This window comes from Hyperolius riggenbachi, chromosome 2, assembly GCF_040937935.1.
Source record: "Hyperolius riggenbachi isolate aHypRig1 chromosome 2, aHypRig1.pri, whole genome shotgun sequence".
Taxonomy (NCBI): domain Eukaryota; kingdom Metazoa; phylum Chordata; class Amphibia; order Anura; family Hyperoliidae; genus Hyperolius; species Hyperolius riggenbachi.
The window spans coordinates 230,963,840-230,976,033 of NC_090647.1; the positions used below are offsets into that span (position 1 = coordinate 230,963,840).

The 12,194-nt window shown below is 43.8% G+C and overlaps 1 protein-coding gene across 6 annotated transcripts in view; it reads left to right on the forward strand.

Moving 5' to 3' along the window:
* Positions 1-12,194, forward strand: part of CCDC138 (coiled-coil domain containing 138) — a 75,932-nt gene that overhangs the window by 7,942 nt on the left and 55,796 nt on the right. For all 6 annotated transcript variants that reach the window (XM_068268295.1, XM_068268297.1, XM_068268296.1 and 3 more), the window contains exons 5-8: positions 201-359; positions 8,133-8,252; positions 9,633-9,710; positions 9,788-9,895. In XM_068268295.1, coding sequence (XP_068124396.1) covers positions 201-359; positions 8,133-8,252; positions 9,633-9,710; positions 9,788-9,895 — 465 coding nt within the window. The remainder of the gene's footprint in view (positions 1-200; positions 360-8,132; positions 8,253-9,632; positions 9,711-9,787; positions 9,896-12,194) is intronic.

Sequence of the window (12,194 nt, forward strand, 5' to 3'; positions counted from 1 at the left end):
GCCCAAAATTGCCCCGACTCCGACTTCTCGCCTCCGACTCCACAGCCCTGCAAACTAGCACAGTCCTGCTGAATGGAAAATTGTTTGCAGAAGGTTTGTCTATACTTCAAGACAGGCATAGGCTTTTTCTGTCCTGCTTTTGGCCATTATTTTTTGTGTCACTAATTGTGTGAGACTCATTGAAGTGTGTCTTCCAACAGAAAGAAAGGGCGTCACAGCATGAATACTCACTACAGCTGAAGAAGCGAGAGCAATGCTTACAGGAAAAGGAGAACATGTTATTCAAGCATCAAGATGCTCTCATGAAAATAAAAGGGGTTGAAGAGATCATGCATCAGAAATTCGGCATTATGAAGGAGGTATTTTTTTTTTATACTTGTTGGTTAACTTAAAGAGAACCCGAGGTGGCTTCCTAAGAATGAAATCCACACACAGAGGCTGGGACTGCCTATACTGCCCAGCCTCTGTTGCTATCTCAATCCCCCCCTAAGTTCCCCCTGCGCTCTGCTATGCCCCATAAATCACAGCCGCGCTGTCGACATGCAGCAGGCTGTGTTTACCTCTGTAGTGTCACTCTCGCCGCAGTTCCCCTTCCCACCCCGCCTCCTGCATAGCTCCGGTCCCCGCCCGCGTCCCTTCCCTCCAATCAGCGGAGAGGGAAGGGATGCGGGCGGGGACCAGGAGCTATGCAGGAGGCGGGGGAGCACGCAGAGTGACACTACAGAGGTAAACACAGCCCGCTGTGACACGCTGGGTGTCGACAGCGCGGCTGTGATTTATGGGGCATAGCAGAGCGCAGAGGGAATTTAGGGGGGATTGAGATAGCAACAGAGGCTGGGCAGTATAGGCAGACCCAGCCTCTATGTGCGGATTTCATTCTTAGGAAGCCACCTTGGGTTCTCTTTAAAGCACATCTGAACCGAAAATAAAATTAAAGAACATACTGATTTCTGAGCAACTGACTTAGCGATTTGCCATTATGAACCTGTGGCAATGAGGTCATTATTGTGACCCAGCGCCGATCGAGACTGCGGTGACTTCTGAGCGGCATGGGACTGACTTGAGGGTGAGTAACAAGCAGTGGAGACATAAATGAGTGCACAAATGGCACCAAGAGGGTGAGAAAGGGCAGAGGGTACAGTTGGCACAAAAAGGGGCAGTAGAGACAAAAAGGGCAGAGAGGGGGCATAGGAGATAAGGCGCCACATGGTGACAAGAGAAGGCACAGAGGGACAGGAAGTGCTGATGACACGATCAGCTGAAACCAGCACTAGGACAGCTGTAAGGGTAAAGAGAGGTGACTGATCGCCGTTGGAGCAAATGGATTAGGTGAGCCCACTGAGCCATGCTGCGGCTGCTTTACATTATTCAGGGGGAGAGGAGGAGGACACAAGGGGGCAGTGGAGGACACAGTACAGGGAGTCCCTGACATTGCGGCGAGTCATATCGACAGGCGTTCATAAGTCGCGGAACTCCCTGTATTTGGCATATAAGATGCAGGGACTTTTTCTCCCCATTTTTGGAGGAAAAGTGTAGTACTTAGACATCAATACATTCAATTCTAAGCTATCAAGGGACAAATTTACACACCTCACCTACTGTGTCCTGTATTGCCTTGTCTCTTAGATTGTAAGACGGATTGGGCTGTTTTCTCCTCTGCCGGGACATGGGTATTACAGAGAATGTAATCCTCCTGCATATACCACAGCTGCTATATAGCAGGAAAGACAAGGCAATGTATAAAAATGCTGTGACACATTCAGAGATTTGGCCATGCCCTTATGCAAGGTACACACGTTCCTTTTTTTTCCTTCGATAGATGCGTTCGATAATTCCGTCATGTCCGATATTACTCTCGATCGTTTTACCGGTCGATTTCTCATAGAAGTGAATGGAATTTGAAAAGATAAGAGAATCGAGCGGAAAAGCAAATCAAAAATCAATCAAACAGCAGAATCAACCGAAAAACCGTAATGTGTGTACCCAGCATTACAGCCTTTTCATATCAAGAGTGCCTTGAGGAGCTTTTCTGATCGCCAGCACTTTCCAGTGTTTTAAAAACCGCATGGACAATGAAATGGGCTATACTTCACCAAATTGCTACAAAATCACTCCAAAAGTGAAAGTGTTTTTAACAGCCTTAGGGCTTGATTCACAAAGCGGTGCTAACCTACTTAGCACGTCTAATGTCTTTAGACGTGCTAACCAGGGTGCTAAGTAGGTTAATCAATTGAGAAATCCGGTGCTAACCTACTTAGCACCCTGGTTAGCACGTCTAAAGACTTTAGACGTGCTAAGTAGGTTAGCACCGCTTTGTGAATCAAGCCCTTAGAGGCTTAAGGCCCATACACACGTCGGATTTTTGCGAAAGACCCGTCGTTTGAACTTTCCGTCGTTCGCGCGTCAAATCCGGCGTGTGTACAGACTATCGTTCGGGTGATAAGACTGGTTTTCAGCGATCCGCCCGGTGGATCGCTGAAAACCAGTCTTATCACCCGAATGATAGTCTGTACACACGCCGGATTTGACGCGCGAACGACGGAAAGTTCAAACGACGGGTCGTTCGCAAAAATCCGACGTGTGTATGGGCCTTTTACTTTCCAGAGAACTAAAGACGTGAAACCAGAGTTCATTAGCTGTGATGCCCTGACTGGGTGGTAGATCGGAATGCTCAGTGGATGCTAATACAGTAAAATCCCTTTAAAGCAAACCCCAAGGGACCTGACCAAGTAATTTACTTTATCAGAAGTCATACATTGTACTGTATTTTTATACAGGCGCATGGTCAGGAACTGAGGACTAAGTTTACTGTAGCCAGAGGTTTACAATATCAGAGTTTACTATAATGAGATTCCAGTGTAATGCTGTTGCTAATAATTTTGGTTTGCATGCAAATTTAATGCAAAGCATATGCAAAGCTAATGGCAAGTATATATATATTTTAATTTAAAGGAAACCAGAGAAAATTAGTCAAAGATGTATACATACCTGTGGCTTCCTCCAGCCCCATCCACACGGATCACTCCCACGCCGCCGTCTTCAGCCTTCTCCAGCTCCAGTACTGGGTCCCTAAAACCTTGGCCAGTCTGAGCATGCGCGGTGCGCTCTCTCTGGCGGAGAATAGTACTGTGTGTTTAGAGAGTTTACGCTGTCTAATTTCCCCTCATTTGTGTCTAATCTCAAGTTGTAATTTGATCCTCGCGTGTCACATGACTACCTATGGCAGATAAGCCCATTTGAAAGCACAGTCTGTCTGTGTCTGCTTCCTTGAATCAGGAAGTAGAAACTGTGCAGATTTATTTTAGGATTTGAATCAGCTGTAACAAACAAATGTTGTTTGTTTAAAGGTTATTATGCTGTTGTGTGTCTTTTAGAGCAGAGAGGTCTGAGTTGAGGTCCACATTATGGTGAAGTGGTCAGTGGCACTAGACAAACGCGTTTTATTCTTATTTTGATTTAGGATTGAAATCTAATTTATTTACATGGCAGTCACTTGTCCCAGATATTTTGGAGACATATTTCAGTACAGGTAGTCTCTGACTTACTAAGACCTGATTTACAAATGACCCACTGATACAAACGGCCTGAAAATGTGAAATTTGATTCTGTGGGAACAAGTCAAAAAAATTTTTCAAAAAGACCTTGACATTTTTTAGAAAATCGTTTTTTAAAAATGTTAAAGAAAAAATTGTTTTTTAAACTGGCAAAATGAGTCCAGAAAAATAGGAGTCCTGCTTTCTGCATATACATTTTAAAGCAAACCTGTGATCCAGTGGTGGGACAGATGGCACAAAGGGGACAGAGGTGGTGGCATGGTGGAGGCAGAGGGGGATAGGTGACACCATGGAGGGGCAGATGTGATACAGAGGGGGACACTGGAGGCATAGACGGAGCACAGAAGACAGAGGTGGTACAGTGTTTCGTCTTATGGACAGATGCAGGTTAAGGTGTACCTACGGTCTCTATTTCATTTGTTAACCAGCTACTACCTGTACTGTAGAAAAAAACACAACAACCAAAGAAAACTTTTGGTCGAATTATAAAGATCTTTTTTAAAATGCAGGTACCAGCACTGGTAAGCAAAAAAAAAAAATCACAATAATATGTAGAAAACCACCCCAAAACCAGTAAATGCAGCTCAACTGCGTATTTTAATTAGCATAATTGCACTACACATATTAGTATTGTCCAATGCCTGTCAATGAAAGCATATGTAAAGACCTATCTATCTACCGTATATTCTGGCGTATAAGACGACCCCCCAACTTTTCCAGTTAAAATATAGAGTTTGAGATATACTCGCCATATAAATATTACCTCTCTTCCAACGCACACCAAATAAAAAATTAAAAAAACATCATATACTGGTGCAATGTATGAACAGATACTGGTGCTGTACTGTACTGTATGTGGTACCCAGCATATAACTGCATATAGGCGATTGACTGGTTGGATTGGTCAGCTCTCCCTCTCCCTAAGTGGATTGGTGAGCTCTCCTTGTCTACCTGTTTATCAGAGCGGTATGGAAGAATAGATTACGCTGTGCCCATAAAACACGCCTCTTTCAACTTTCTAGCCCACCCTTGTATCCTATTTATCTCCTTCTCTGCCTCTCAGATCTCACACATGTGCACCTGCGTCGCTTCACTACAGTCCTCAGCAGCGAGATCTGAGAGGTGGTAACAGGATAGGGCGTATTACCCGGCATCAATGACATCCCGCGTATACGACGACCCCTGACTTTTCAGATGATTTTCAAGGGTTAAAAAGTAGTCTTATACGCCAGAATATACAGTATCTATATATAGTACATCATATTGCTGTGTTTAAAGAGGAACTCCAGGGAAAATAATGTAGTAAAAAAAAGTGCTTCATTTTTTACCATAATTATGTATAAATCATTTAGTCAGTGTTTGCTCATTGTAAAATCTTTCCTCTCCCTGATTTACATTCTGACATTTATTACATGGTGACATTTTTACTGTGGGCAGGTTATGTAGCTGCTGCTAGCTGTTTTTCCTGTTAGAGACAGCTGTAAACAGCTAATTCCTGTCTGTGAACATTGTTACATTGTGGCAGTTTGCCCAGAGTACCACGGTTTCTTGTAGGAGGGGTTTCAGCACAAAATCAGTCATACAGCGCCCCCTGATGGTCTGTTTGCGAAAATCATTATATTTCTCATGTAAAAGGGGGTATCAGCTACTGATTGGGATAAAGTTCAATTCTAGGTTGGAGTTTCTCTTTAAGTACAACCATAACCTATTTAAAAACCTTAATGTCACTTTGGATCCAATCTGCAATTTTAATTTTTTCTCTAGAGAGCCGTCTAGCAATGCTGCATAAATTAGGGTTCAATTGCCATATACCTACTACATATGCTACCTGTAATATGTCTTAAAATATTTTTTTTCATGTGGCTATATCATGCTATAGTGTTTTGTGGTGGTGTTTGTTTTTCAGGGAAAAAAAAAAAAAAAAAAAAAACTATGGTTACTTTGGAGTTTGTGGATGTTTTATGCAATGCTGACAACATCCATTGTGTTATCATAGCTCTTTCATATTGTACATTTCTGTCTTTATTGAATTTTTTCATAAAGATTTTCATGTCTTAATATTGCTTTGAACAGGGCCCTGTTTTGATGGTGTGACTACCAGCCTGAATAACATTTCTAACATAGAGCAAGCACATCAAACAGTGTTTTGGTACCATATGTCCCAAAATAAAACTCAGGTCATTTTCCAGCGCAGAAATCTTGAAACCATTTGAGAAATAAATCCAATCGTACACCATCTTTAAGCATTTCCACATTGATGTATGTATGCTCGACATCTGTGTTATTAGCTGTTTATTTTGTGCAATACATGGCGTCTTGTGGACTGACACTAATGCATTTGGCATGGGATGTCACCGCATTGCTTTTTATGTCAGGGATAATACAAAATACTGCTTGTGTTCATTTCTCAGAAATGGATAATCTGTAAATTTGCATGCAATATGTAGTCTCCATTAACTGGCCTCCTAGTCGTGTGTGTGTGTGTGTGTGTGTGTGTGTGTGTGTGTGTGTGTAGACCAAGTAGAAGTGAATCATCCATCCCTCTTCATCATTTTGTGTAAATTGCTTGCTGATAGATATTGATCAATTTCTGGAGTCACCATGTTAAATCTGTACAGTTTCACAGTTCGACTGTTTGTATGGTGGCATTAATCAGTTTGAGATCAGTGATGCAGAAGAGCTCATCAGACAGGCGTCATAAGCTCATATCCTGTTGCCTGTAACTATACACACACAGTTACAGTCTCCCAGCAGGTATTGGGACACAATCCCTCAGGCAACAGTGTGGGATCAAGGCTGTAAGGACATGTCACTAGCTTCTAGGCTACGGATGCGTTGTATTATGGGGAGGGGAGGTGGGCCGATGGAGTGATACAGAGCGAGCGAGGTTGAGTGGGGAAAACAATACCCTCAGTTCAACTGCCATGCTGAACGCTGGCTGAAACAGTGATGTGGGGGGTGGGCGCTGTGCACATGGTATTCTCTGTGGAGGCTATGAGCACATATTTAACAAAATATATGAAACAATCCTCCCCTGAAGGGAGGTCTAACAGTGCAGTATGCCATGGATTGGGGTGGGGGGGGGTGAGGAAGTGTTGGGAGCTACTTACCTTCGAAGGGCTCCACCCAAGCACCCTGTCTTTATACCGGAATCCATCTTCGGGGAGACCCACAGGTGCTGCAGATTGAAGCTTCTGGTGGTGCCATATGTGGGCTTCCATCTGCACGCTCCAATGCGCGCTCTGCATCCACTGGCACGCTCCAATGCGCGCTCTGAATGGGAGCTACAGTGGCATATTGGAGAGTTGGCTAATTGGCGGGTCATGGCATTTGGCTTATTTTTAGCCAAAAGTGTGGGATGGGCTTATCCATGGATTGGTCTATTCATGGTGATACTGTATTGAATATGTTGCCTGCAGACTCCACTGGCTATTTGCAGTAAGGGGAAACATGATCAGACATGCTGGAAAAGCTTGCCTGATGTACCTCTATTAAGCTACAGCTAATAGTCACCGAAAAGGGTTCCTTTAACCTCTTCTCCCCCATCCGTGCACATTCTCCATGCTGATGTCATTTGTGGCCACCCCGTCTTGGGAAAGTCGTGGGGGTCTTCTGTATCCATATAATTTTTCCTGAGTACAAGATCTAGAATTTTATTTACACATGTGCCAGAAATACTTGAAGTTTTTCTGTCCTGTGACTTGCATACAAGTATGCTTATTCTTAAAGTTTCATACATAAAATGCAAATGCAGTACAGATGTTTTCCTTTAAAAACTCTTCACCCTGATAAATACCATATCATATTTCCCATTAAAACAATGCTGCTCGTGTGGTTTTTTTCTGCTTGGCATCATAGTTTTTATGCCTTTGTAACCCTTCTGAGGCTAGTTTCACACCAGGACGTTGCGTTTTAGGGGACGTTATGGTCGCATAACGTGCCCCTAACGCAACGCCTGGTGCTCTCTAAGGTTGTTGTGCAGCTCACACTGGCGTCCGTGGTGCCGTGATGCGCACTCTTGGACGCATGCAGCATCACGTGGTCCCGCCCGGCCAATCGCCGCACAGAGCGGCCGCTCCAGGAAGTAAACACTGCACGTCACTGAGTGCAGTGAATATTATTAGCCATGTGCTTGGCCGCTCTCCGCTCCTCCCCAACATTACTGCGCTTGTCCAAGCAGTCTAACGCGGCTCTGCCGCTTACAAAGTACTGCATGCAGTACGTTGTGTAATGGCGCAGCGTTACTGTGTAACGCAACGTGGGCACTGTGAACGGCCTATTGATTTTTCATTGCTGTGCGGTGGGGTGCGTTACAGGCTGCACTAACGTGCACCTGTAACTGTAACGTCCCACTGTGAAACCAGCCTTAAACATTTGGTGGGACATACCGCACTTATGTGCACTTTTTTCCCTCATTCTGTGAAGGCTGTTGTTAGGTAGGCCACAGAAGCCTGACCTATAGGGAAGGAAGTGGCTGAGCATTCTTTTGGAATCTGTTTGCTTAGCAAATATGAAGAATGGAAGGTTCTTTTGTGGATGGAAAGCCCTCTCTCACAGCTTGTATTCATTTCTTTGCAGCAGCACGATGCAGAGGTAAAACAGCTGTCAGACACACTCAAAGAGAAGATTAAAGAAAACAAGAGACTGAAATCCTCTTTTGACACCTTGAAGGAAATGAATGACGCTTTAAAAAAGCAGGTAAGAATTAGACTTTGTTGAAAGTGTATCACTATTCACAGAACTAGAACATTGTGTTCCATATGGCCAGGCCTGTTATTAAAAATGGTTTTCATTACATCCACTAATATTACAAACACATTGCTGTATGAGTGTCCTCTTTCTTGTTAACTAGTGAAAATCGCTATTGCATCGCAATTGTGATTTACAATGTGTACAGGCTTAGTATTATAGTAGCTCTTTTGTGGGACACCAGAATGTGTCTACTCTACTCTGGTCCTGGAGCTGCTTGGCCTTCCCTGGATGACTTTTGGTAGTGTCATGGCAATGCTTTGAGTCTGCAAGCTGTAATTTATTCTTATGTGTCTGTGTAAAGCAGGGTCCTTGAAATTGTTATTGGCTAAAGACAGTATAAAGATGTCTGTTATTTCTTCAGTTGTTGAGACTAAATTCTACACATTTTTAACAAGATACTCAGTATTTCATGGCTCTTATTGAACCTTCTGTAGTTCAGTCACAACACATGCATGGGAATATAAGGATATCATAAAGAATCACTGCTGAGGTCCCATAGGCAGATTGCGGTAATCTCTATTGGTCTGTAGATAGACTGAACTAGACTGAGTCCCTGTTCACAGTGATCAGTTGAGCTGCAGAATAATTCTGCATGTGAACTTACTGCCCATACAATTCTATGGGCCTGTTCACAGTACTGTGTTGTAACTGATCGCGTTATTCTAACTCGCTGAATACAGGCTTTTTATTAAAGTCTATGTCCAGTCACCATTGCTGTTCACACTCATAACGGGTGCGTTATGCAACTGTCCACTGTGAACCTAGCCTTAACGTTTTGGACATGGCTCAAGTACCAGGAATGAGACACAGTGAAAACTCCCATCTTACTGGGGGAATGATTAGGCTGTGTCCCCGAAATAAAATTCTAAATCACATCCCTCTTTCTCCCATCCTGTAATTCAAAAAAAAAAAATGTGATGGTAAGTCTTGACCACCAAGAACTTACTAAAGGTGGCAACTAATGATCCAATCTTTTTTTATCCAATCTTACCATTTCTATGTCATATAAGCTAACTGCCTGAAGTATCCATTCAGTATATTCACTCAATTTACCCTTCTACTCCATAGATTTGGTAAGATTGGGTGAAAAAGATTGGATCATTAGATGACACCATAAGTGGTGTAAGTTTACTGAAGAAACGAGCACTGCCACCTTCCTCTGTTCCTCAACAACATGTGAACACCTCTCCCCACCACCAAAAAAATAATACCATGAGTATTGCAATCAGTACGATGTCAGAAACTTCACAAGCAAGTAGCGCTTTTTAAAAAAGCCTGTTTACGGCTTTCTGTAGCTTATCCTATCATGTTCTGCTTTCTCTGCAGCTGAATGAAGTGAGTGAACAAAACAAGAAATTGGAAATTCAGGCAAAGAAAGTACAAGCTCGATTAGAGAATCTGCAAGTAAGCTATATAACTGCTGAAAATTACTCTTGCCTCCCTTAAAAGCTTTTGCTAATTCAGACTATATATATTTCCAGAGAAAGCAAGCCTTTCTTACAGCACAAAAGTGCAGAGACATTTCTCAGGTTACACATCAACCGAAATACCAGAAACCAGAAAGGTCTCCTGCACCAGAAAAACCTAAGGTAAGCTTTGCAACAGGCCTGTACAGTCCGCAATGCTATTAATTGTCTCGATGGTCACAGTGAATAATGGGTTGGCTGGAGTATGTTTTGTTTTTGTTTGTTTGTTTGTTTGTTTGTTTTTCTCTTTATCCTTATTTAAGTGATATTGTACTTGCATCACAGCAATAAATAAAATATTTATTTATATGAGCAAGATAAATGTACTGTACAAGAGTTTGTCTGCTGCACAATTATGTGAAAAAAGCCTGGCCTGAGTTAATTACCTATTCAGTAAGGAGTATTTGGGCAAGACTCCCTAACACTGCAGGGTGGCCTATTGAACGCGCCCTTAGCGGCTGCAACCCTCAAGCGCTTTTAGTTAGACAGGAGAAAAGTGCTATACAAATATTAACATTATTATTATTAATAATATTATTTAGAGATTTAACCACAGCAACAGCAGGAGATTTCCTGTTTACATTCTTGTCTGTGCTGTATAGCAGGGGTCCCCAACCACCGGGCCCACTGCTGGTCCTTGGGCAGTTTTCAGCTGGGCCACGGCGGGTCTGGCCTTTCCCCCCTCGGGCCCGCCACTCCTGTTACCTTATGAGCTGGCGGCCGCTTCCTTTCTTATATTACCTCGTAGCCCCTCTCCTCTTTGCAGCATTGCATCCCACGGCTGCTGTAAGGAAGGAAAGGAAGGAGGGCAGCCGTTCCCATGGTAACAGCGATGCATATCGCCGCTACAGGACAGCAACTGTGGGACGCGATGCTGTAATTGAAGATGCTGCAAAGAGGAGAGGGGCTACGGGGGAATATAAGAAAAGAAGCGGCCGCCAGCTCATGAGGTAACAGGAGCGGTGGCCGCGGGGGAAGGGGACAACTACCCTAGCTACCTTGGGGTAGCTATACTAGCAATAAAGGGGTAGCTATACTGGGGTAACTATGCTAGCTATACTGGGGTAACTATGCTAGCTATACTGGGATAATTATGCTAGCAATACTGGGGTAACTATACTAGCTATGCTGGGCTAACTGTACTTCCAATACTGGGGTAACTGTACTAGCTATACTGGGGTAACTGTACTAGCTATACTGGGCTAACTGTACTAGCTATACTGAGGTAACTGTATTTGCTATACTGGGGTAACTATACTAGCTATACTGGGCTGACTGTACTAGCTATACTGGGGTAACTGTACTTACTATAATGGGCTGAGTGTACTAGCTATACTGGGGTAACTGTACTAGCTATACTGGGCTAACTGTACTAGCTATACTGAGGTAACTGTATTTGCTATACTGGGGTAACTATACTAGCTATACTGGGCTGACTGTACTAGCTATACTGGGGTAACTGTACTTACTATAATGGGCTGAGTGTACTAGCTATACTGGGGTAACTGTACTTGCTATAATGGGCTAACTTGTCTGTGCTGTATAAGCAGGGGTCCCCAACCACCGGGCCGCGGCCCACTGCTGGTCCGTGGGCAGTTTTCCGCTGGGCCGCGGCAGGTCTGGCCTTTCCCCCTCTCCCTCCGTGACCTAACTATGCTAGCTATACTGAGGTAACTATGCTAGCTATACTGGGCTAACTGTACTAGCTATACTGGGGTAACTATACTACCTAACTATACTGGGGCAACTATAGTCCTTATACAGGGGCAACTGTATTAGCTACCTATACTAGGGGCAACTATACCTAGATACCTACTTACCTATATACTACACTCCAAATCGGGGAAGAAGGTAGGGGGGTAGCTGCCGCCACTACCCCCGGGCCCCAGAGAAATGTTTGGTCAGGATAGCGGGCCCCTGGCTGAAAAAGGTTGGGCACCCCTGCTGTATAGCAAGATAAAATGGATATGCAAAGATGACAATCAGTGACCACCGACAGTCTGATGGGGTAAAGGTTTCCATACATAAATCGATTTTCACTGTGATTGAATGTGCCATTGATCGATGCCCCCACATGGCCACCCAATCGTAATTTCAAGCGATTTCTGTCCCAAATAATTCAAAGTGATTGATTGCCAGGGTGCAAGATCTTGCTTGATGCGAGGGGGGGAGTGGTAGGAAATGGCCTGATAGCTGGTGACTGGCCCATTAATAGTGCTCCCTCTGTGCCCCTGCAAAGTACTTGCAGCATAGCAATGTCCCCATTCCAGCGTGCTCACTTCTGTCTGTGTCTTTCCACCTTCATCTTCCCAATGCCTCTTCACTGTGACACACCTGCATTTATCTCCACTATGCCTCCTCTCTGCCGAACGACACAGGATGGAACATGCAGAAATCTATTAAAAATCTATTTGCAATGTGT